The sequence below is a fragment of the Cydia pomonella genome, chromosome 22 (assembly GCF_033807575.1).
Source record: "Cydia pomonella isolate Wapato2018A chromosome 22, ilCydPomo1, whole genome shotgun sequence".
NCBI lineage: Eukaryota > Metazoa > Arthropoda > Insecta > Lepidoptera > Tortricidae > Cydia > Cydia pomonella.
Window position 1 is genome coordinate 5582286 of NC_084724.1, and position 27491 is coordinate 5609776.

General features: G+C 38.2%; 2 protein-coding genes across 6 annotated transcripts in view; one reads left to right on the forward strand and one right to left on the reverse strand.

Moving 5' to 3' along the window:
* The window catches only part of LOC133530209 (MTOR-associated protein MEAK7), a 39000-nt gene extending 16570 nt beyond the window's left edge, over positions 1 to 22430 (reverse strand). For 3 of the 5 annotated variants that reach the window (XM_061868071.1, XM_061868072.1, XM_061868074.1), the window contains exons 1-2: positions 22129 to 22358; positions 20355 to 20517 (exon numbers count right to left, since the gene is read on the reverse strand). In XM_061868071.1, coding sequence (XP_061724055.1) covers positions 20355 to 20516 — 162 coding nt within the window. In that variant the 5' untranslated portion in view covers position 20517; positions 22129 to 22358. Of the gene's footprint in view, positions 1 to 20354; positions 20518 to 22128 lie in introns of all 5 variants that reach the window. The other 2 variants (XM_061868073.1, XM_061868075.1) reach the window with 2 other exon arrangements.
* A 3551-nt stretch (positions 22431 to 25981) lies between these two features.
* LOC133530018 (26S proteasome regulatory subunit 8) lies at positions 25982 to 27376 on the forward strand. The gene has a single exon (XM_061867821.1). It carries the CDS (start codon positions 26117 to 26119, stop codon positions 27323 to 27325), a length of 1209 nt encoding a protein of 402 aa, XP_061723805.1. The 5' UTR covers positions 25982 to 26116; the 3' UTR covers positions 27326 to 27376.
* Positions 27377 to 27491: the final 115 nt, after the last annotated feature.

Sequence of the window (27491 nt, forward strand, 5' to 3'; positions counted from 1 at the left end):
CAGGACTCTCAGATCTGGTTTGCCTTCATTGGCCGCCCAGAGAAGAGTCGATAGAGCTATATGCTCCAGGGGTGGAAGTGAAACATGCATAAGACGCGAGTTGGCACATTGGCTGTTGATAGCCCCTGGGTAGAAACCGGCGCACACCTCTCAACACCCCTGAGCCGCTCACACCGGTGTTGCTCCTGTTCGTCTTTACGACGGCAGTTTTAGGGGCCCATCTAGTCAGCGGCGAGTCACCGTCTGCCTCGATAACGTGGTATCCGGACCTCTCAGCAATAGCCCAATCTTTTGACCAGCCAAACTTCAATATATATAATATAACCACTCTGGCACTCTTCTCCACTGTATACAATATGTAGTATACAATAGCCCCTACGCCAGCCGGGGCCGATTTACGGGTATCTATTTGTACCCGTAAATGTATTCTAGCTGGTGTATTACATAACTTCAAATTGGTCTCAAAGGGCCCCTGCGCCGTTGGTTTTGGCTCCACGCACGCCTCCCAAAAGTCCGGGACCCTATGGAATGTCCCACAGTAATGCTAGCGGCAGCCGCTTTAACAAATTTTACTCACTACAAAATGAGGGCAGCATCCCTGAAAAAAATATGATATATCGAGCAAAAATTAACGTGATTTAACTTAAAAAGAAGAACTGTTTTATACAATATCAACAAATATTTAAAAAACATTAAAATACCATACAAACGTTAACTGTTTGACCTTTACTAAGTATTGAAAAAACGATAAAAATAAACGAAAAGTCAGTGGCGTAGCATGGGGGGGGCGGAGGGTGCGGTCCGCACCGGGCGGCACTTTGCCGGGGGCGGCGCTGCGGAGGTGTCAGTTAAAAAAAAGTTAATATCTTCCAGTGTTTTTTTCGTCATTTTTTTTGTTACCAAATCCGGGTACCTATGCAGGTTCTATGCATGGGTGATGCAAGCACAAGGTTTCTCAATAACTATTATTTAGGAAACTTATTTCGTTTCAATGTTATTTTAAATAAATGTCTCCTTACGCATTCTTTGTACTTCACCGTAATACGGCAATGACAGACCGTCGTTTCACATGACTTTGAGTAAAAAGCAAGATATAAAAACAAGCTTGCGAATTAGCGAATTGCTGCAGCTGCCCCAATTTTTCGATTTCGCGGCTTCTCGTATGAAACTAGGCAGTATATACTAATATAATATTTTGGTAAACGGCCTTTTGAGCTAAAAGATACTGGTAGAAAAACATCAAAGATACGCGTTACGCGTACATTGTTGCAACACGAATTACACCTTGGAGGCAATCGACAGCATTTTTTTCTTACAGAAAATAATGATTTAACGATTACCGATGACTGTTTCATTGGATATATTCACAAAGTTAGCGAGTAAAAAGATTTAAAAAAAAATTTTAAACGGTGTTTCGTGTCAACTATACTGCTCAAAAAGTTAGATACCCGGAACGGAACGAGTCCTGTTCGTGAAGTAGGCGATTTCTCCATTATTCAGATTATTCTATTAAGTTTTCTCTGTAATGTTTCTAAGTGATATTCTACCTTCTATTCTATGTCAAAAAATGTTAATTTCACTTTTCAATTCAATAAATTATTCAATAAAACTAATAAAAGTACTCTTTTTACACCATGCCCAAATTTTTTATAATGGATGACAAAAATAAGAGGGCGGCAAATTTGGGATCCGCACCGGGTGCGAGTGACCTATTTGTTTACAAATTTTCGTTTACAATTATAAATTTGATTAGTTTCCAAAGCCCGGTATTGGGATGTGGGGTGGGAATTGGAACTCTTTGAAATGACAAGTTTTCGTAACTGTTCCTTGATTGAATTCTTTGTAACGTTGACATCCATTCTAGTAAGAAAATAAGATATTTTACTATTAACCAAAATGATATTAAATTTTCCCTCATTTTTTGCCCAAGAAAGTAGTAGTCTGTATGATTTAAAAAAATTACCTTTTTTTTATTTACAGAAAAATATATTGGTCAAATTTTAGGGAATGGAACACGACTTACACGACACGACGATCTCATGTGAAAAATAATAGAGTGTAGAATTGAAATCCATCGCGGAAAGGGACTCCTTAAGAAAAGTTACATGGATCAAATAAAGAATTGGCTAGACGTAGAGTAGCATGTACCATTAAGGAAATTGCATAAGATTGGATGAAATTGTAAATACAAAAGATTCTCTCTCAAATTTGAATAGAAAATAAACAATATTTTATCATATATATATATATATATATATATATATATATATATATATTATATATAAAGATTATCAATGTTATCATTTCATTTCATACATTCATTTTCAATACAAACTTACAATCTTATATTCATTCACACATGTAACACATATTGATTAGCCCAGCTCTAGTCGGTTGAGTACTGCCGACTTAATCCTGCTCATTTGTTTACTTTTAATCTCCTATCACAACATTATGACACTCTTTTCTTCTCTTTAGCATAAATTACAAATGCCTTCCATGGCATCTCCATCGTTTAATTTTTCCTTCTATTACAGTATTTATGTAATCGTCGTATCGTGCCACCAACATGAAAGGCAACTTCTGTTCCCAGTCATCGTCATAATAAATATATTTTTATTTAACTAAATTTAAACGTTTTCATTCGTTTTATGTTCTGTTCAAGTTCATACCTCTCATCCATCGCCTTTTCCTCATCTAAACCGCACAGTGCGTGCTGTATTTAGGCGTTTTTTTTATTTGACCGGATCCGGTCCGGATCCGGTGATTTTTACCGGATCCGGTAGCTCCTGAAAAGTGCCGGATCCGGCCGGATTACCGGATCCGCCGGACCGGATTGCAATCCCTACTCATATGAAACTGTCTAAAGCATTAACCGTTAATGCAATTCCAATTGCTTTTAATGGTTTTTTTCTCAGGCACCTAGCGAATAGATTCTTGTGTATTCATAACTGAAAGACGAGCTTTTAACATCTACTGTGCCTTATTTCAACAGTCAGTCAGGACAGAATAAGTAAAAAAATCAGATCCATCCATTTCAGTTATGCTCAGAGTTTTTGACAGAACAGATTTAGCACATCTTTCAGGTATCTTTATTCATCACGCATTGAAGGCGCATAAATTAGCCCGGAGTCTAAACAGCGCTCTTTTGATCAACTCTTGTTTATTTTGTTTCGGCCATCAAAATGATGTCGGGACCAGGAAAGCGGCGGGTTGATAGGCGACCGCGAGAGCGGGATGAATTTTTTAGAGGTATCTGATCCATCCGCGAATTCCGCGATACAAAATATTCTTGTCAATACTTTTCACTTTTTAAGTGCGTCTGCATTTACGATTCTCTGTCTATGAAAATCGAATTGTAATCCCTTCGTTGGTTGTTGGTATGGAACTCAAACAAATAATGTGTAATGAATAGAGCATACACTAAATAGGACGGGTGCTGAAGTTAAAAATTGACAGAACTTAAGTTGCATGCCAAAATAAATAAAAAAGCGGCCAAGTGCGAGTCGGACTCGCCCATGAAGGGTTCCGTACCATTTATGACGTATTAAAAAAACTACTTACTAGATCTGGTTCAAACCAATTTTCGGTGGAAGTTTGCATGGTAATGTATATCATATATTTTTTTTAGATTTTTCATTCTGTTATTTTAGAAGTTACAGGGGGGGGGGGGGACACACTTTTTTTCACTTTGGAAGTGTCTCTCGCGCAAACTATTCAGTTTAGAAAAAAATGATATTAGAAACCTAAATATTATTTTTGAAGACCTATCCGTAGATACCCCACACGTATGGGTTTGATGAAAAAAGATTTTTTGAGTTTCAGTTCTACGTATAGGGAACCCCCAAAATTTTTTGATTGTTTTCTATTTTTATGTAAACATCTTAATGCGGTCCTTAGAATACATCTGCTTACCAAGTTTGAACAGTATAGCTCTTATAGTTTCGGAAAAAAGTGGCTGTGACATAATCGGACAGACAGACGGACATGACGAATCTATAAGAGTTCCGTTTTTTGCCATTTGGCTACGGAACCCTAAACGTGTGTGTGTATGTTACACACACAGTTGACAAGATAAACTTGATACAGAACAACAGATCACAAACTCGCTAGTTGTGTGGCCCCCATCAAACAATACCAATTGTCGACGGAGGGAAACCATGCTCCCAGTCGGCTCAAGGGCGATCCTAATTTAAAACCCAATTAAAACCAGCCATCAGATATTCTGTTAGTTATTAAAATCGGATTGAAACTCCCAAAAAGTTTCCAAGGTTGTATTATGCTTATATCGGTACGGTACGTAACTATGATACGGATTTATATTGTGGGGTAACCGTTTCATATAGGTGTTAGTTACTTTATTCTTGAATTTTAAGGGAAAAAATTTAATTCACCGCTTCGGACAAAATTAGAACTATCGGAACATCGGTCCGATTCTGACCAACTGAGCTACAGAAACTTTCCAGAGCAGTGAGAATTTTTACATTCGTTCCTTTTTTTGTTTACACGCCTTAGCGACATCTACCGTAAGAATATTCTTTTATCGTATCTAAACTTATTCTAAATATCCTAAGTAATATTGAGAATTCACCAGTAACAATAACAATGAGCTGCCTTATACTAACTCTCCACTAAACTAAGCCAACTCTTAGCTCAAAAGCCCAATTAAAAACAGCCATCAAGAAATTCTGTTTATAAAAATCGGATGAAATCGTCTAAAAAGTTTTCAAGACGAAGCTTCTTATGCTTATTTCGATAAGTAACTCTGATATGGAGTCGAAGATACCTATGTATTTGGCAACAGTTCATAGAAATTGTCGCAGATAACATAATAGATAGAACTTGCAAGGTGTTGGACTTTTCCAGACTGGAGATCTACTCGTAGACACGCGGCAGCGTACCAAGCCAAGTTCAAAAGAAGAGAACTGGCGACGCTGCAGCCATGTGTTATATTACACGAACCATTTGGAGCCACTTTTGACCCTCACCTAACTCAAAATCTGTTAAACCTAAACATATGAAAATTGGTTCATTTATGAAGACACTTAGCTTGGGGCTAACTGCGCGATGCCCCCAGATGCGATCAATCCACAAAAATGTTTATACATGAAAAGATTAACAAAAGAGAAACATGGGATAATTTGTTATATTGTATTAGAAGCGTGTCAAGGTATGTTATATGTTCAACCGCACATTCGATTCGTTACATTGAAATCGGGTTAAACGCGTGTAAACGTAAACCGTATTTACGGCTCGGTGCAGTAAAACGCTGCAACTAAGTATACTTTATAGTTGTGTTTGTTTCACATCAAAATAAAATTGTGGAATAAAATATTTTCACATCACCTATTCGAAAAAGGGATTTTTCTTCCCTGCTAGGAGGGACCAAAGTGGCACTCTTCTTCCCTGCTAGGAGGGATCAAAGCGACAATTTTCTGTTCTAGGACACGGTTTTATTTCTTTTTGGATACAGTTTACTTTAGTTTAAATTTTTTTTTTTAACATAATAATAAGCCTACCTTCCTTCGTTCAGGATTCAATGTACGCCCTCGTCGTAATTACGTCATTTTGCTCCCTTGTGACACAATGTACTATTTCATTTCTGAAGCTCTGAAAGCGGAATGTTATTGTTCTAAAAGGTGCGCAGAAAAGGACGTTTCTGTTCTAGAGCACTGCATTTTTTATTCATTTTTACGATTAGTTGTGCAATTTCCATTCTGATAATTAACTCCCCATTCCAATAAATGTCGATATTTTTACCTAAATTGTTAACTGAAAGTACCCTCAAGAAATACTACTGAAGTTTATAAACTTCGTATTTCGTTAAGGCCGAAAAATCGTAGGAGCCTTATAAGATAAAAATAAATAATACTTTATTTTAATCAGTAGATTATCCCAGAAATGGAGTTATTATTTGGAATACCGGTGACTTTGAGAGAGTTACTTAATTGAAGCTCAGGAATGCACCCTTGAAATTAACGGAAATAAAAAAACACGGTGTATATTTCATCTTCAATTTGTTTTGAAAGTGCCAACAATATTTCAAAAGCTAGGAACTACTTGATTATCTGAAATAAATCAAAGTAAAGTTGAAGCGGATGCGATAAATATGTTAAAGGAAAACAGAAGTTTATGGCCGTGGGTAAAAACAGCTTCATTCTTCGACGTGATACATTCCTGGACGGTTTAGTAAACAAATATGAGTAATCACTAATCGTACTTTAACGTTATTCGTGGTTGCTGGGTTGGATTGGGGAATTGGGGATGCTTGCTTTTAGTGGATTTAAACCTGAATGAAATAGCTGACGTGGCTGAAACAGCCGCCGAGCTGAAAGAGGACGGGCGGGATACATTTGCTACCCCCACACACACCACCGTCTTTTGAGCGTCCACACTAGCGTCTTTTGAGAAAATTACGCCAACGTTGCGCCGAGCAACAGCCATAGAGTTGACTAGACGCCGACGCTCGGCAGACGCTAGTGTAAGATGGCTCTAAAATAACAACCAATTGGGTCCCACAAAATATATAGGCCCCGGGGACGCGACAAATCGCGATGGCGATGGTGAGATGATCACGATTTCACAACGCCTTTGATAGGAAGGTGGAATGGTGGGAGACGGGTCAAAACCGGGATACGTGAAAAGGACAGAGGCCGCATATAAATACAAATAGGTAATATCAAAAACCACGATAGATAATAATAGTAAGTAGGTAGGTACTACGTACCTTATACAGAATTCTGCCTGATAAAACCGATGTTTGACATCGATACGCGTTGTCCCCGGTAGAATAGGTATACGAAATAAATTATTTTCTTTTTGTCATTACAAAACAAGAATATTTGGCATCAAATACTGTTACATGAAACTGTACTCGTACCTATCTAGGGAGGATAATGTTAATTCACAGTATAACCTTGGCGCAGTAGACACTGGCCCTAATTGTACTTTGACAAAAACTTTCCTTTTAGCGTTTACGTGTGCTTAACTTTTGAAGTTATTATGACATGGTCCTAAGTGCTTTAAGTATAAACCACACGGGATATAAAACCAGACAAAATAGCTACTCAACAAGAGAGGGCTTACCGTGAAAAACGAAAATGTAAATTTCTTGAACTGCCTCTTATCTTATAGTTCTCGTGGGCCCTTGCAGATACACTTCGACCCATAGGGATCTTTTGTGTAATCACCCCCTTAGGAAAGATCCGTCAACTACTCAAGAGCTTTTCCGACCGTCTCCATATGTTCGGATGATGGAGCTCATGGGTAGCATTTTGAATTCCATTGGTTCCAGATAGGCTGCTCCAAAGTCCTTCATTCTTTGTCTGGCGAGGGCGGGACATTCACACGTCAGGTGTTTTACTGTCTCTTCCTCTTCGCCACACATTTGACAATCGGTGTTGTCAGTGTCCCATCTTGCCCAAAACTCCTTTGACCCCGTAATGGTCAGTAAACACCCCTGTTATAATTTGGAGTTGTCTCTTGCTAAGTTTCCATAGCTTTTTGCTCCAACCGGAGTCTACTCCTTGCATAAAGAGCTTTGAGTGGTTTAGACCCGTCAGACTGTCCCATTCTTTTTTAAGTTTGGTCTTAGTGTAGTCCTTGATAGCCGTTATCATGGTTCCCTGTGAGAGCCCCACGAATGGTTCCGGACCTATAAAATTAATTACAGATTCGGCTCTGGCAAGTTCATCTGCATTTTCAAAAACAATTTTGAACTGCCTCTATCGCTCGAATGTGTAAGAGCGATAGAGCAAAGTCTATAAACCAGTATGGGCTACAGTATTTTTGAAGAACAAAAAAGGAGTGTACACGTTTTTAAAGGGTCGGCAACGCGCATGTAATATCTCTGGTGTTGCAGGCGTCCATAGGCTACGGTGACTGCTTACCATCAGGCGAGCCGATGCTTGTTTGTCACCGACGTGGTATTAAAAAAAAAGCTACGTCTGCCACAATAATAAATACGGGAACAATAGGGAATAGGGATAATGACATACGTTGAATTGTATAACAAAATATAGTTAAATAGATAGAAAATTAATAGTTTATCACAATTAAAGTAGACAAAAATATATGTAAGTAAACCATAAATAAGTTTTTGGCAAAAAAAAAAAACATTTTTGGTACAAGCTTTTATCGCTTAGTGTACCTTTCTTTCCACAGGCAACTAATGCTCATCAAGTGAATTCTAAAAACCCCAAACACTATTATGTTGCGTTGTTTAATCACAGAGTTCCTGTGGCTACCTCCTGTCTCCATCATCAGATCAGCTCGATGGTACCATAATATTGCATTGTCACCGACACACATATGTATCTATGCAAATTTTCAGCTTCATTGGAAACCGGGAAGTGGGTCAAATTTAACTTGCAAGATTTCATTACAGACAACGGGACAGATGAAACTAAATAAAAGCTTGTAAAAAAATATAATACCTACAACTCCTACAAGTTCCAAAATTTAAGGTTTTTATTTAACTTCCAAAAAGGATAGATACAAATCACCATACACGTTAAAAAATGAGGAGTTCCCTCAATTCCTTATGGATTCCATCATCAGACTAGAACCAAATTAATTGGACCACATAGGAGGTAAAAATAGCCACAACCGAATACAGAAGCTCCGAGGTTCTATGAAATTGAAGTCAGTTAAAAATAATTCCTTACATTTTTTTTCCAGACGGCTTCTCAGCCATATTTACGATTGATTGCCGTTTTTGTTAGGATCGTTTCGTGGGTAAAGTACCTACTTTTGCCAGACTTTTACTATCATTTCCGACTTTTATTTTGTTTTAATGCTACGGGTCTAATATAGACATTTTTTTGCTCGTCGACTGTAATGGTTGAATTAATATTTCCTATACAAAACTAAAATTGCGTACTTTTCATATATGGGCTCCCAACTCAACTATAATATTCTTTTCGATACGCTGTAGTCAACTGAAAAAAAATTGACCAATCACGTGCCGCCGTGCTCCCATAGAAAAGACTAAACGGGTGACGGGCGGGCCGAGATACTTACCAATTTTCATTCATGTAGGTTTTATAGTTAAAAAAGTATTAATTTAGATGACCCGTTGAAAAAGTATTATATACAATAGTGATATAATCAAGCTTTTCAATCTCGTACCTTACTTGGGCAACTCAACAAGCTTCGTTGCCTAAACACGGTACTCGACTGAAAAGACCTCTATTATATCACGATTGTATAAAATACTATTGATCATCAAATAAAACATGATACCATTAATAAAACTTCTCATCTAGCCTATAACGTGCGAATAGTTCAAGAGGGAACAGTCGCTAATAAAAATAACGATTTCCAAATATGACCGTCGACGTGACGTCAGTTATGGCAAATAATCATTAACCTGACAGCTGTCCCCTTAATGTTTGCCCAGTTCGGCTGTTAGGGAAATTGGGTTCATGTGGAGTTACGAATAGGACGCGAGGTCATTTCAACTCAAATAAGTTATAGACCCAAGTCGTTTGTTAAGGTTAGTGTCCTTTTCAATTTTCAGATAACTTTTAATTTATTTACAACAAAAAAATGCAATGCTATTGTCTTCATGTAAAATTGCTGTGTAATATTTAAACACTCATACAGCCACGTCTAAAAAAATCGATAAAGTCGGCCGAATTTCACCTTCCCATACAAATGGAGTTTCGTTCACATTTTAAAACTATGTGCTAAATCGTAATGAAACTTGGCACATACAATAACAAGAGGTATATCTAGTCCTGTAATTAGTTAATATAGCTCCAGTTTATAAAACAAACGAAATAGATCAATAACAAATTTTCTATGAAAAACTACCCAGCATGGTATTTACATACATACATACATACATACATACATATAATCACGCCTATTTCCCGAAGGGGTAGGCAGAGACCACGGATTTCCACTTGCTACGATCCTGACATACCTCTTTCGCTTCCTTCACTTTCATGACATTCCTCATACACGCTCGTCGGTTTAGGGTGCTCTTGACCTGGCCTTTCTTCAGGATTTCCCCGATTTGATCAGAGAAAGTCCGCCGAAGTCTACCCCTTTCAGCTCTCCTTCTACTTCTCCCTTATACACTCTCTTTGTTAACCAAGCATGGTATTTAAGGCTACATAGACTAATTACAGGACTAGATATACCTTATCCTATTGTAAGTAGAAAGTTTCAGAGCAATCTAGCTAGTCGTTTTAAAACTACGCGTAACTACTCTTGTATGGAGAACTAAGCTTGCTGGGGACCCTTAATGTATGGGCAATAATGTCGTGTCGTGCATACATATTTTTGGCACTTCGTCCGTATCGATATTTTCAGACGTGACTGTACAATAACACCTTTTCTTTGTTGTTAACCACCGTTAGATAACCGCTATAAAATTGTCGACGGAGTCTTTTTTCGGAGACGCGAGGTTTTTGCCGTTTTTGGAGTTGCGCAATAAACAACACACAAGTTTTTTAAACGCTGCGAGGCTCGCAAAAACGAACAAAGTTCTTCAAATTTAGACTCACCTTAGAGATAAAAAACCATTTAAAACAATTGCAATTGCATTAACGTTTATTGCTTTAAACAGTTCCATATGAGCCTATCGAACAAAACAGTAAATTTTACTGTTCCGAAAAGACAATAAATTATACTGTTTTGAGTAGCTAAAATGTAGTGACTGTTCGTTTATTTTTATCGTATTTTCAATACTTAGAAATGTTCAAACAGTTCACGTTACTGTTTTGTATATTACCGTTTTTCAAACATTTGTGAATATTTTATAAAACAGTTAATCTTAATGAAAATCACTTTAATGTGTGCTAGATAGATCATATTTGCTCAGTGCTCAAAAGACTTGAGATTCTAAGCCTAATATAGTCCTCCCTGTCGTGCCCGACAACTGCGACCATTATAATTTCCTCTGATGAGCACGTGTATGGCTCTCAAAACCGAAGTTAGTCTTAAATGTCCGGTCGCACTGTGCACAATAAAGCTGCCCTCGGTCGTTATATGTGTATGCGTAGGACGGCTTAGGTCGAGACTTTCGTTGAAAGAGCTTTTGGTCCAGGTGTTTAAGTCAAGCTTCTTCGAAAGTAGCTACACCTCCTCTTACCTTATTGTGCCATTCTGATCTCTGAATCTTCATCGTGTGACGTCTGAAGCGTCATCTCAAAGCTTGCGACATCCCATTAGAGCGTTGGGGCTCTAAGCCTAATAACAACTCCATCAAGATAATACTTAGGCGTATTCAGATCCACGGCCACATCAAACGAAAGCGGCACGGTCATACGCGAAAACAAACCACGAAATGGGTTTCCAGCTTCTTAATATACTGTAGACTCTTAAACAAATACGCGTTCAGTCCAGTTTAGAGCTATTTAAACTCACTAGCCGACGCGGGACGCAAACAACTAGTCATAATGACCAACAACAGCCTACGGTTCAACATACAAGCGTATGGAGTACTTACAACGTATTTACCTTTTTTTTGGACATTCTTATTCAAATTGACTACGCCCCACAGTATGCTCAAGAAGGCTTGTATTGTGGGTACTCAGACAACAATATATATACTTAATACACAAATACTTAGATACATAGAAAATGTCCATGACTCAGGAACAAATATCCGCTAAACTGAAATCGATCGGGATATAAACGGTGATTAACTTTTATATTGTTTTTGAGCTACCGATATTTCGACGCAGTTACAGTACATGCATCTTGTTCACCGAGTAACTGAAAACTGTTAAAAAATATCCGTGCTCATCACACAAATAAATGCCCTTACCGGGATTCGAACCCAGGACCATCGGCTTCATAGGTAGGGTCACTACCCACTAGGCCAGACCGGTCGTCACATCGTATCGTATTTACCATTGTAAATTAAATTTGATCTACAATCTAATAGGTCTCTTCACTCTCTTCAAGACAACAATGAATGAATACTGAACAAGTACGCTACACGACAAGCAAGGACGCCAAGCATGAATAATTTCATAAATTGACCCGCCATTTACCATCTTTATCGCACGTGCGTAAAATATTACATTGCTGTCCCGCTCGCACAATGGCATTGACCGCCGGGATATCAATATAAATATGCGCGTGAAATACAGATAGGACAAGGCGGGACGATGTACGAAATTCTTTGTGCCCAAAGTCCTTACTTTAGCTGCTGGCCTTGTCGAAAGTCAAAATATCCAGAAAAATGTGATACTAAATAGTTTTTAGAGTTCCGTAGGTAGCTTAAATGCCAAAAACTGAGAGCTTTTTTATACTACGTCGGTGGCAAGCAAGCATACGGCCCGCCTGATGTTATGCAGTCTTCGTTGCCTATGTACGCCTGCAACTCCAGAGGAGTTACATGCGCATTGCCCTCGTTGAGCTTTGACAACCCTACTCACCGGCAGGAACACAACACTAGGATGAGTAGGGTCTAGTGTTATTTGGCTGCGGTTTTCTGTAAGGTTGACTGACGTATTTCCCCAGTTGAGCTCTGCTCTAGATCTGGAATGACATCCGCTGTGCTGTAGCTTATTGTTTTGTCACCAACGTTTGTCATGGTTACTTACTAGTTATTTCATTTTCTAGTTAAATAACTTGTCAACTATTCGTTTTGCGTGCGATTTGCGTTCCATTGCCGACTACTCAGGTAAACTGCATTCAAAACTTTGATCAGATACCGCAATGCAAGGTCTTACTAGTCTATACATCGCTTTAGACTTGCCTCAAACGATTCGATTTTAACTTGAACCGAACAACCAAGGTTTACTCGAAACTAATCGAGAATTTGACAGGCCGCCAAATCGCCTGTTTACAACAACACCCGAACCAAAACGTCATAACAACCATACATTTCCATAAACATATGATGTTCTCTTACTGTGTACGGTGTGTGTAATTGTTTTTAAACACGTAATGTTCTGAAAGGCCGATATTTACAGAATTTATGAAGCCACCGAATATACTCAATGACGTTTTTGACGTTTGACGAACTTATACAAACAATAACCCAACCTAACCTAAGGACCCTGTGCAACGGGGTTGCCAAGCGGATCCTAGAGGAGCGATACAATCTGCCTCTTTATCGCACGAATATGGAAGAGCGATAGAGAGGCGGATAGCGAAATTAAGATTTTTGTTTTTCGCGGTAGACCGTCCGGCTATCAACCGACGATAGTGATAAGCCTAACATCATCATCATCCAGTACCAGCCAATTGCGCAGGACACATTATAGTGCCCAAGTGTGCGCAGACACAAGAGCACTCACTCTTTCTCGCTCCTCTATACCCGGTGGAACGGGAGACAGTCACGACCAGAGAAGGGCCGTTAACTTTTGACCCCGAACGTCGCCCTAAGCTTTCAACAAAGCTTTACTGGCAGGTTCCGCCGAAACCGTTTGCTTATCAGCTGTGGCTCGCCTTTCCAACCAAATCAGACTTTTTACACATAGCGGGAGGTGCCCGCTTAAAGATAAGTATAAAGATGTAATCACTGGTCCCCCTCAACCAGGTTTAGCGCACGTGCCAACGTGGTTTACCAGGGCGTGGCCACTGCGTGTACAACAGTTACCTGGAGCCACTGGTGAGAGGTTTACAGAAAATCGTGAGCAAGTTTCTCCGCTACAGGCGGATGAGAACCATTCCTCCATGTATATTTCAAAACTTAATTTCTGTTTCTATATCGCAAATAATAAAACGACAGTTTCAATTCTATTTCAATCAATTCGGTTTGGTCAGAGGCAATTAGATTCAGTCTTGGTCAGACGGGAGTCGCTTTCGTAAAAACTAGTGCCTACGCAAATTCTTGGTATTAGTTACCAAGCGGACTCACGCTCCCAGGAGCCGTGGCAAAATGCCGGCACAACGCGAAGAGAAAAAAAAAGGAAAAAAAGTCACAGAAAAATTAATCCCACCAAATCCTACTCATTTGTTTTTAAAAATTGCACTTAAAGGGTTCTTGGCATTTAAAGGGTTAATGTTAATTTTCATTATATAATGTTATTAACACTGACAAAAAACAAGTACCTAATAGACGCAGGTATAGACTATTCACAAGGACAAACATAAATTATAGTAAAGTCAGTCAATGTAAGACACAATGATTTCACCTTCACCAATGATGTAGTTATTACTTTACACAATATTAAATGACCACAGTTAAACTTTTTGGCCTAAACAGTAATGCACCAGCATTGAAGTAACTTTTATGAAACGAGCGAAGTAAGTTTTATAATACCACACTCGTAGTTTAATGCCTTTCATTATGTAGCAGTCACATAATCTACTGTAATTTCTCGAATCAATAATTTGCACTCCTACATACGTTGATGTATAAAACTCATGGTTTATTGCTACGAATTCCAAGGGCAATATTACATAGACGTGCTACGAAATTAACCGTAGCGCCTACTACGATTTTATAATAGCTAGTTAGTGCTTCTGGGCATTTTCCGCAAGTCGACAACCATTGTGCCTATTTTGCGTGAAACGAGGTAGCGCTACTCTACGATATTATTATAATATAGATTCACCCCCTTATTCATAAAACTTTACGAACCTGATTTAGTTAAATTATGTTTCATCCCTTTCTTACAAATCCATAAAACAAAATGACAAATAAAGACAAACGATTCATAGCTAATTCAGGCCAGTAACGCGTTTATGAATAACGCCATCAGTCATTCACGAAGACGCGTGCCTTGACTCGTATTGTCATGTAATTAAAGGTTAGATTTGAGAAATCTGCGCGTCATCGTGGATGACACGAACTATACGATGTATGATAAAACCTTAGAGTCATAGAGATGTTTTAAATTTAAAGTGTTTTAGGTTTTATTTTTTGGTCGACTTTTTTTGTCAAATTTTGATAAATTTTGTTGAACTGATAGAGTTCATATTCTGTACAATATAACCGCAAATTCACAGCATGTCCTAAAAGTCCTTCTCTAACGGAAGATTACATACATTTTTTGAGACGCATTGGGATTTCATAATTATTTTGCCCCGAATGAAGAGCTTTTCCTAGCTAACGAAATGAAATTTTCTACAACAATGTTACAGTCGCCAGCTGATATATCGGAGCGGCCAAGGTGCTCACAAATATCTAAACACGCCTCTATTGTCAAGGCGTTAGAGTGCGTGTTCAGATCTTTTTGAACACCTCTGCCGCTGATATATCTGATGGAACTATCGGACTTACAGTTGCGCGCGAGACCAGTGCGACTCGTACTCAAAGTCGTATCATAACAAAAAGAAATTAAGTTGAGATTTCTTCAATTTGTCCTACAGATAGAGACCCATTATTATATAATAGTGAGTGTTTAAGAACAGTAGCAACGTTTGTTTAACTTTCGTGCCTTGTAACCCTCGCAACGCCCAAAGATCGACATAACGAACCATAATTCAATTTTGGAATATTTCGCTGGCTCGGGTACCAATATTAGACCGGTTGAGTTGACTTATAAGAACTATGTATTTTGTGCGAAGATGGTCACATGGTTGTGCAACTGAAAATAATCCTAAACAGATCAAAATTAATCACAAAATGAAAATCAAATCATACAAGTTTATGAACTAAATTGAAAAAAATATATAAAAATAAAACAGAATGAAACTTGTATGAAACCTAGATGGTGATGAGATAAGGCGTCTAAATATGGTTAATAAATAAAATAAGCATCTAAATATGTCTACCTAGATATCAGACCAGAGGTAACATAGTTCTTAAAATGAAATTATTTAAATTTAATTTATTTTACCAAGCAACCAAAACACCACATAAGTGTATGTGAAAAGTATTGAGATTTTTGGCGGAGGGACACCTCTCCGTTTCAGTTTTGGCAAAACACCTTATTATGTCTGTCCGGCTGTTCTCTTCTACAGGTGGCATTTCTGAACCGATTCTCCTAATATTTTGTCGATTTAGTTTAAGAAAAAAATCGGCATGTCGGGCCACGCTCGGTGTAGGGTTTCGTAGTTACCACCGTTGTCAGAACAGGCCAAACGTGTGTTATTAATTAGTAAGTATCACATTTCAAGCATAAGGGAGTACCTTCACGGCGTTTTGTATGTATTTTTACTAAGAAGAGAGATTTTTGCAATAAGCCAAAAACGCCTACGCCGATCATGTTCGATATAGTTTTCATTTAAAGTATTTACTGACCTTTTGTTTCACGGTTTTTTCATATTTTTTGGACCCATGGTTTAAATGTTAGAGGGGGGGGGGGGGGCACATATTTATTTTCTTTCGGCTGGATTATTTCCTAAATATTAACTTTATCAAAAATTGGTTGTTGGAGACCCGTATTCGTTTTAAAAGACCTATTCAACGATACCCCACACTATTAGGTCATAGCAACAAAAAAAAACATTTTGTATTGGAGGTACAAGTTTTTTTTAGTTTTTTTTTTTACTGTTCTGTTGCCATGCATGATTTATGTATCCATGCGAAATTGCAGCTTTCTAGCACTAACGATCACGAAGCAAAGCCGAGGACGGACCGACAAACGGACATGGCGAAACTGTACGGGTTTCTAGGTGAATACGAAACCCTAAAAAATCTAAATGGCGGAGCCTTAGCGGTTCGCTAGGTCTACAGCTCACAGAACCACTAGTGTCAGTTACCGCTAGTGTTTGTTTTATTTTGAGGTAATACATATCAAAAAGGTAGTAAGGCCTAGTTCTGTAAAGTGTTCAAACAGCGACATATAATTTTTTTGTAATATAGCTGAAAGCTCCGCCGTAATATTTCTAACTTTGTACATAAGTATTATTTAACATGCTCGCAATGACATATTAAAAAAGGAAAAACTTTAATATTTTCAAAAATATTTTTTGTTTAACTGATGGTCTAATAGGTATATTTTGAAGATAAATATGGCCCTAATCTCTTTCGTGAGTGCGACGATCGCGATCACGGTCATACGTAACGCACAAAATTTGTCACTTTCTGACAGTCGAGTTATGTGTGTAAGTAATCGGGTCATAGGTATGCAGCAATTAGGTTCAACCGGGATATAAACCGTCATTACCTTTTATATTGTTTTTAGGGTTCCGTAGCCAAATTGCAAAAAAACGGAACCCTTATAGATTCGTCATGTCCGTCTGTCTGTCCGATTATTTTTTTTTTTATCGGGAGCTCAATAAAAATAAAAACAAAATAAAAGGTAATCACGGTTTATATCCCGGTTGATTTAAGTGTAGTGACACTAACCGTGAATCATTCAAAAACCTGTAATTAGGTTCAAGCTCAGTCTAAACAGACATGTGTAAGACCTACAATTTTGATAGCCCAGCCTGTGAAAGTGTTAAGTACACGTCATAATTTCATAGAAGTTTGACGTTTAACGTAACACTTGTACTGTCTGGGCATCAAAATCGCTGCCCACTTATCTTGGTCTGACTCTAGAGGCCGCGGCCTAGACGCACGCGACCGGCGGGGCGGTGAGCGACAAATCAAGATCATTCACACATTGCGCTCGACTAAATATATCCCGTGTATTTTTGATACGACCGCGTAATCTTAGATTAATTATTTTAGGCCCTAATGAACATAGGTTTTATAAAATAATTCAGCAAGCAATGTATCACTACTTTGTTTTAACCCAAAACGTCGCGTGAGACGCCGTCCTAATTGTCATAAGTGATCACGATGTACGGAATACATAGCCGAACAATTTGTTTTTCATAAAATAAGTATGCTCTGGCGTTAAGAGTAAATTTAAAATTTCTTTCGGAATAGTTTCATAGCACTTAAATCTACGTCTCGTTTAATCATCATCAAAGAAAGACGTCCACTGCTGGACAAAGGCTTCTCGTTTCAGTTCGCAGTTTTATCAAAAATAATCGCAGCTTATAATGAACGGCCTTGATATGCCGCTCGCCGCTACTCCTGTTGCGTGCGTCCAGGCCGCAGCCTTGTGAAGAGCGCGAGCTGATGTTTCCCTACCTCTGTCTTTGTGCTAAAACTATAAATATTATAGGTATATGCATAAAATTGGTAATTTTAGTGTACATATATCATAACCATATTAAACACGTTATACTCATCACCAAACCAGATTAAGACAAAGTGTAATGATACAAATTGCATATTAATGTGTAAGGTTAATATATCATGTTTAAGTTATTTCCAAGTTATAAATAAACTTAATTCATATAATAAATCTAATTGGAAATATTGGAATGTCATAATAAATATCTTATTTCGAAAATCGAATCTGCAAAAACAACAAACTTATTAGTACCTAATTTATCTAACTGAACTTTACTCTTCTAAAGTTTAAATGAAATACTCTTTATAAGAAATCTGAAGTTAAAAGCGACCATTGATTTTTTTTTAATAGTAAACTTAGCCACTTGGGTCATTTTATTTAAAGTTGTACTTTACACTTATTTTTTAATTTATTTTTTTCTACTAAGAATAATTTGGTTGGTGGTTTTGGAATAGAAAAAAAAAATCCATACAATTTCGTCCAAAATGAATGGTAATGGGATGTAGATTAAAACCTTGGGCCGCTTTTTCTCGTATAAGGATCTAAAACGCTAGTGATTCTGAATTTAAGATAAACATAGAGATGCAACGAATAGTGGCTTGACCGAATACCGAATATCCAGCAGAGCCATCAGCTGAATAGCCGAATATTCGGCTAGAAGTTTTACCTAAAATAAAGTAAATTCGAACGCGCGCGTGCGTGCACTGTGCAAGTTGCAACCTCGCTGTAGGCAGTCTTTAATAGAAATTGTGCTTATTCTGCATGCAGTGCGTATTGAATTGCGGACATTGCGATGCAAAAGATTGCGTCGTGTGTAAAAAAATCTTTTTGTATTATTTTTCTCATGTTTTTGTACTATCTATGAATATAAAGGTAGTCTGCAAGATTTACCTATTGATTACTTGAAGTTTTTATACTTTTAACCCTCGTTTGCCGTTTAATCTACGTGTTATCGTATTATTCGGTATTCGGCTGAATACTATGCCACTATTCGGTATTCGGCCGGATAGTGAAGTTGTGGCCGAATACCGAATAATGGCCGAATAGTCATTGCATTAGACATGTGTAAGTAATGCGCGTAACATCACAAATGAGATATCACTCAAACGCGTAATGTTGCATTACGCATCACTCCGAGAAACCAAGCATTACTTCAAACATCACTCGAGCACATGACTGGCCGAAGCGCGCGTAAACTCGTAAAGCATCAATATAGATTGACGCGCCGGTAGTCGGTACGAAAGGTCCGTTCAAGTACAATCCGCGTAATGTATAATGAGCAATGAGACGTGAATGAGACGTGATGGTGTGATGTTTGATGTTTGTTTGCCATGCTATCATTACTTTGCTATCCCGCTCGCACCCGCACTCACTGCTCGCTCGCTCTCCGCAATGCTTTCGGAACACTTCGGATCGGTCCGCTCGGCCGGTCGGTCGATAGCAGTCGCATTTGAGTTATTGCAAATTTCATTAAATTGATACGATAACGGATTTTTGCACCTGCAATCGATTTAAAACTGTAATGCGTTACCATAGAGCTTACAATGTTTTTAGTATTTTACCTATAAGGATGCGGCTAAATGATAATTCGCTTGCGAGTATGAATTTGACGAACAAAAACGTATTTACTGTTTATTATTGTTGTGAAATGTTTGGTTTGGTTGACTTTCGCGGCAAACTAAATTAAGCACGAGTGAAGTTACTTATTTATCTTTAATTTAATATTTTTATTTGCACTAAACACTAGTGTTTACAGTACATTCTCGTATCAGTATCATATCATAATTTTATTGATATACCCAAATAAAAATACTACCTAGTGACTCTCGATGGCGTTATCTCATTAATTAACAGATATTTTCTTTTATTTTTTATCTATGATGCATATTTTACGACTATAAAAATAAAAACATTAACAAAAACGATCTATCACATGGCGGTGACAAAACGCAATGCGTAATAGATCGACGCGCCGATATGTAACGCCCTAGAGTCCTAACACTCGCTGCGTAATGTAGTTAGTACTGTGATGACTGTGATGAGTGTGATGTTGCCATCACGCGCGCGCCCGCGCGCTGTATTCGTTCGGGTAAATGTTTCGTTTCGAGTGATAAGTGATGTGATATCTCAGTGTAACATTACGTTTTCGAAAAAGTGATGTGATATAGCATTACTTTTTGAAGCACTGTTTCGCGCATGTCTACATTGCATCTCTCATAATCATTCCTAAATTTAAAAAAATATGTGGTATACAACTTAATATAAAACAGCCCCCTACTCTGATATATTAACCAAATACTATGTATGCAACATGTACCACAAGACGGGACTAAAACTAAAATGGGTATAAAACAAAAGTGAACACACTTCTAACAACACTGCGTCTAGTAGCCCACTCACGATGAGGTCTTCCTCCCGGATCCGTCCGGAGTTCTTGCTCGCCGCCTTGAATGTGTTGCCAACATGCTTCTGCTCCTCTTTAGTGAGTAAACTGCATTGGGATGCTAGCTTTTTGCTTGTGTTGCCCATTCTGAAAGAAATTAACTGTTTTAAGATATGAAAAATAATAGGTTTGATTCAATGGATTCTGTGAGTTTATACAGACATACTATAAGTGGGATAGAGAGGTAGCGGAAGGGTACCCTAGAGATGGAAGGAGGAGAGAAGGTAAACCAAAAATGAGATGGTCGGATGACTACGAGAAACATGTGGGAGTAAATTGGATTGGGACAGCACAGAACAGAGAACTATGGAGAGAGCTGGCGTAGGCCTATGCCAAGAAGGCAGACTAAATAATTAATGAAAAGCAATGGTATTAAAATATATTTATAAAAATGATTTAAGAAAAATATTAGAACAAATGTAAATGCCATGTGAATTAATGCAACGTAGTTTCACAAAAATACCGAAACAACTAAAAAACATGTCTTATGAAGAAAGACTTAAAGTGCTGAAGCTCACAACATTAAAAGATCGCCGAGAGCGCGGAGACCTGATTGAAACGTTTAAGATTCTGACGGGACACTACGTTATAGACCAGTTTCAAGACCTGTACAAGCGCAATAGTAACACCCGTCTGCGAGGCCACCAATATAAGTTAATATCTGAACTGTCTAAAAACAACCCCCGCAGACATTTTCTCAGCAACAGAGTGGTCAAAGCGTGGAACAAACTACCAGAAGATGTGGTCTCAGCACTGAATGTCAATCAGTTTAAGAACAGACTAGACAAATACTTAACCAGCGCAAAGAATACATATTAAGTGAAGATCACTCGGATACAGGCAACTATCAGTTGTGTCAACTGCCTGCCTGATTAATAAATAATAATAATAATTTTTATATGTGATGAATTATTATTTTTACCCATTTTTTATGTGCATAAGGTATAAATAAATAATAAATAATCAGCTGATGGTTTTTGAGCCTACACAGATTCCTTGCTATATAACTTGGTGACTAGTGGGTAGTGACCCTGCCTATGAAGCTGATGGTCCGGGTTCGAATCTTAGTAAGAGCATTTATTTGTGTGATGAGCACAGATATTTGTGCCTGAGTCGTGGATGTTTTCTTTGTATATTATATATATCATTGTCTGAGTACCCACAACACAAGCGTTCTTGAGTTTACGGTGGGACTTAGTCAATTTGTGTAAAAATGTCCCTATAATATTTATTATTTATTTAAAGGTATAGTACACACTAGCTAGAAAGGAATAAATATGAACAGTAATGTCAGAAAAATGCCAATTTAGGCTTATATAATTTTTCACTTGAATCTTGTGTTTATGTGTAGCACTTGCTTCTTAAATATTTTGTTAAATAGATAAAATAAAAATGGGCTATTGTTTTTTCACTCCAGAAAAACTTTATTATCATCAATGCATGAGACTATATCCAATATATCCAGTACAGTGCAGAAAATTGGCATTTTTATATTATGTCAATACATATGCTAATAATGCTAAGTGCCTAGTCACGAGTTTTATGCTTGGCCGTACACCTGACTGGTAATACTTAATAAGCCATGACCTAACCTTCCCTTACGTGAAAAAAAATACTAGCTTTATCGTGCTGACATTTCCAGACCACTTAAAGTTATTTAAAAACAAAGCAGTGCCAAAATATAGTAAAAAACATTACCTTATCACGAAAACAAAACGACGTAATCATTTACAATATTAAACACTATTTAATACACTTAAATCACAGGTAAATGCATTTATGGCACGTAAAGCACATCAATTTATAATAATTTACTCAATTAAATACTTATTTATCTCATAACGCTGCTAAAATTAGTCGAAATCAATAATGTTTTCCTATTAGGATTATGTACTTTTTGAAAGTCAGGTTACCTGTCAAATTGTTTTTTTTTTCTTTTATTATACGTTTGTCATACAGCCACGCACAACCTCTTGCGTCAAGCGACGCGTCACATCGACTGCCGTCCCGCCTTCTTATCGCGGTAACTTTTTGGTCGCTGGAAATAAACCGTCGTACGATACAGTACCTACTTACATAAACAATGTAAATATTTGTCTACACAGTTATTCGCGTTTCTTACAGTTTCACAGCTCCACCATGAAAATATCCTTTTTAAGATTGATGTCTAAACATCTTGTTTGTAAAATAACTTTGATTTATATTGCAGGCAAGTTTCAGTCCATTCATGAATTCCACTCGCCGCTCCGTTTCTCCTGAGGCTGTCCATTGCAATCCAACACAGCAGGCGTGATAGGCACCTTTGCTGGATTGGATTGTATGAGATCTTTAACAGTTCAGTACAAACCTGGGCTATAACCGCGAAAATCAAAGTTCGTCAATTGCGGGCATTTTTCTCTGTCACTCTAATTACGTCTTACTAAGAGTAAAAGAGAAAGATCCCCGCAATTTGCGAATTTCGGTTTTCGCGGTAGGCCCCCTGGTACCAGCTCTTATTAATCAACAGGTAGTCCAACACTAGGTACCACACTGTACTAAAAATATGGGTATGGGTAGTAGTAGTAGTATGGGTAAGGTACTTAGACGACTAGAAAATAGGGAAAATGATTTTGTTTAAACAAATGTATATTTAATAGTATTTTTCAGACGCCGCGTCACTAAATTTAACCAAAATATCATTCCATGTGATAAAAAATGGTCCAAATATTCAACCCTATGGATACAACTGTGAGAACACTGTACAGCCTGAAAATGTTTTTGACTGCTTGGTTCTCAGTCTGGCTGGCGACATATCTGTACAATAATATCAACAAGTGGAACTGCGGTGGAATGCTCAATCCAGTGGAAACGAGTCTTGCCCACGGACAAACTTCGGTAGGTATGAATTCACCGACCAGGATTATAAAAAAGACAAGAACACTTAGTTTAAAAGCGTGAGCTTGATTCTGGAAGCAAGCATTCCCTATCATCTGGCTCCAATGAACTACACAGAACATCCGCACACATTCCATAAAATTTAACACCGATGACAAGAAGAACATGCTTTCCAATTATTATCGGTAGGAGTGTAATACACATACAGTGTAACTTCGGCGGACTCTGGGCTCTGAAGCAGTAACTGGGATATATGGACTATGAACTTTCTTTACGTATTTGCAGAGATCTTGAAACCCTTTGGTTATGTGATTTATTCCTTGATTCTGGTTGATAAACCTTCAGTAAACATTTCTCGACGTTTCAATAAAATATACTCATCATTATATAATATGAGATTGACGCTGAATTTTGTCAGTACAGTATCTATACTCAGATGAAGTTTATTCTATATTTTCTCATCATCACTAATATTTACTCTCGTTAAATTTATAGCCATTGGCAGCATTAGCGTCACGTAGTAACGTATAGAGAGTCATAGCAGTGAACATTAAAGTAATCGAGCTGCTGAAAACAACAAAGAAAAAAATCATTAGACTCAAATTCATCGCGTGAGATTCATTTTCTGTGAAGACTGTACTTCCGATGATATGGCTCCAGTGGAGTAGGCAGGCCATCTGCACGAACCATAGAAAGGCCGCCATCCAAATAAACATCCTGTTGGATAGGTATAACTTTAGTTTATTGATTTTGATGACCATAATCTTTTACCCTTGTAGACTGATTGACCTTTCGTACATACTAATTCCGTTATTGCCTGAGTAACATTTATTTTTAATAAGTTGTGCCAGACTTTCCTTTTTACGCAGCTGTACAGCGTTTTATCAATGTGTAAAGAGTCCATCCAGTAGATAGCAGTGTAACCAAAGTGTAGCCTCGACAAGCCTTTACAATATTTTCGTTTCGGATGTGAGTTTCATGTATAGCTTTATGCAGAATCACGAGCATATGAATTTGAGGGGGTATGCTCAAGGCGGTCACGAAAAGTTTTAGTTTGGGAAATAGAAACCCAGGGATTATGCCACCGATGATGATGAAGCCAAATATTCCGGCACTAAAACGAATGCCGTTATAGGTATCCTTGGGGTAGATCGTGTGACCAATTATGTAACTCCAATGCGCTAAGCAGCCCATACGCACAATTAAAAGGAAGTTAAAGGCTATGGTGCACAATAACACAAGGGCCATATCGATGCATTTGGTTTCATTGGCGGTAAGAAATTGTGTAGTTTCTTCATAGTTTTCGCTAGAAGATTAAGTGAAGATTAGTTTTTTATATGATAAGGAATATGCATGTTGAATCAGTCGGATTTTTATATTCCCTTTGTTTTCAATTGAAAATTATTATTTATTTACTTTCTGTGACATTTTTGTCATGATGATAGATTCATTTTTTTTTTCACCACACCAACTGGTAAAGGCTCTATTAATCAAAGATTCTTGATTGTTCAAAACGAATGAAAAAGTTGCATTTTATCCACATGTGGGGTAAACTAATCAGATGAAAATTTTGAGTTGTTTCCTTATGTTAGCTGGTGGAATTGACTTAAATGATGATTTTGAATGATACATTTCTTATTACGTTCATTTGGATTTCATTCGGTTTGATTTTTTTGGTATTTCATAGTTAATGTTTTCCTCGCGTTGGTGTGGTGAAAAGTTTTGTGTTTCACTCGGAGGCAAAGTTTGTTTAACCCTCGTGCCTTGAACCCTCGCAACGCTCAAGATTCCACTTCTTGAACCACTCGCTAAGCTCGTGGTTCAATTTTGGAATCTTTCGCTTGCTCGGGTATCAATATTAGCACGAGCAGTTAAACAACAACTTTGCCCCCTTGTAAAACAAATAACTATTTTCTTTCCGCTTTTGATTACTTTATGAACACATGTAGTTATTCAAAATTCTTCTCGTGAACGCATCGAAATAAAATAGTGTAGCCAGATAAAATTATGTAGTAGAAAAAAATATATTATTCATTTCACTTTAATTTAAGTGCTTCACAAACAAACCTTACTTAATTCAGTAACTGACGACAGCGACGCAGTAACACGTAAAGATGCTTCATACGCGTAACTTACGTGACTGCACTACAGCGCTATAACCGGGAAAATCGAAGTTCGTCAATTGCGGGCACATTCTTCTCTGTCACTCTAATTACGTCTTAGTGAGAGTAAAAGAGTAGGATCCCCGCAATTTGTAAATTTCGGTTTTAGCGATAGGCTCATTACTAGACTGTCAAACAAGTTTATCAGTAGAAAAACGCGCGAAATTAAAATTTTATATGGGACAATAGGGGGACGTGTATGAACTGTAGGAGGCAGCACAGGAGCCGTCAGATATTTGGCGCGAGGCGTAAATGTGATGATTATTGTTCCGATGTAGCCCACAAGATGGCAGAATCTACTATGCACAAGAATGCACGTGACGTGTAAATGTACATGTTTATGGTTCCGATTCAGGCCACAAGATGGCAGACCCTCCAACGCGCACGGTCCCTATAACAGTTCGCACCAATATTTTTAAAAATTTTGCCGCTTTTTCCTACTGATGGAAATGGCTTGACAGACAATAGTAGAATAATGCAATTTGAAGTGGCAACATTTCTAATGTCAAAATGTATGCTTGTGATGTGTTATCTGTGCCATGACTTGAAAAATATTGGGGTCGGCATTGTCTATCGGGTGATTTTTCATTCTTGTTGTTTGCAATCTAACTAAAGTCTTTGTGTTGATGACCGCGTGAAACAAATTCAAAATGACGCTCACGAAAATGGACGTGGACCCCGCAAAGGGCGAGGGTTTCCGCCCATACTACATCACGAAGATCGAAGAGTTGCAGTTAGTCGTGGCCGAGAAGTCTCAAAATCTACGGCGTCTGCAAGCTCAAAGGAATGAGCTGAACGCTAAAGTGCGTATGCTGAGGGAGGAGCTGCAGCTGCTGCAGGAGCAAGGTTCGTACGTCGGTGAAGTCGTGAAGCCGATGGACAAGAAGAAAGTTCTAGTAAAAGTCCACCCTGAGGGCAAATTCGTGGTCGATTTAGACAAGAATGTAGACATTAATGATGTCACCGCCAACTGCCGCGTCGCGCTGCGCAACGAGAGCTACACTCTTCATAAGATCTTACCCAACAAAGTTGACCCTCTGGTGTCCCTTATGATGGTTGAAAAGGTGCCTGATTCCACGTACGAGATGGTGGGAGGTCTGGATAAGCAAATCAAGGAGATTAAAGAGGTAATTGAGTTGCCGGTGAAGCATCCAGAGCTGTTTGATGCCTTAGGTATTGCGCAGCCTAAAGGCGTGCTCTTGTATGGTCCTCCTGGTACTGGAAAGACCTTGCTGGCCCGTGCTGTGGCTCACCATACCGAATGTACATTCATCCGTGTATCTGGTTCTGAGCTGGTACAGAAATTCATTGGAGAAGGAAGCCGTATGGTGAGAGAACTCTTTGTTATGGCCAGAGAACACGCTCCGTCAATAATTTTCATGGATGAAATTGATTCTATTGGTTCATCTCGTATTGAGTCCGGCAGCGGTGGTGACTCCGAGGTCCAGCGTACCATGTTGGAGTTGCTAAACCAGCTTGATGGATTTGAGGCAACTAAAAATATCAAAGTTATTATGGCTACTAACAGGATTGACATTTTAGATCCTGCTTTGCTCCGGCCTGGACGTATTGACAGGAAGATTGAGTTCCCACCACCAAACGAGGAGGCCCGCTTGGACATTCTTAAGATCCACTCCCGTAAAATGAATCTGACAAGAGGTATCAATCTTCGTAAGATTGCGGAGCTGATGCCTGGTGCATCTGGTGCTGAAGTCAAGGGAGTGTGCACTGAGGCAGGCATGTACGCGCTCCGGGAGCGCCGAGTCCATGTCACGCAGGAAGACTTTGAGATGGCAGTGGCGAAAGTCATGCAGAAGGACTCTGAGAAGAATATGTCTATTAAGAAATTGTGGAAGTAATGTGCTTATTTTTGTATTGCTAGAAATTTAATTAAACCTTTATTATAATCAGTACTCTTTTATTAAATGATATCCTATCTTAGTCCATGATGCTCCAAAAATACGAGACAATGAACTATTAGAAATATTTTTCTTACCTATGAAAGACTGGGTTAAGTGGGTTATT

Excerpts from the sequence above, each read along its gene's own strand:
- LOC133530018 (XM_061867821.1), top strand. The coding sequence starts at position 26,117 with ATGACGCTCACGAAAATGGACGTGGACCCCGCAAAGGGCGAGGGTTTC.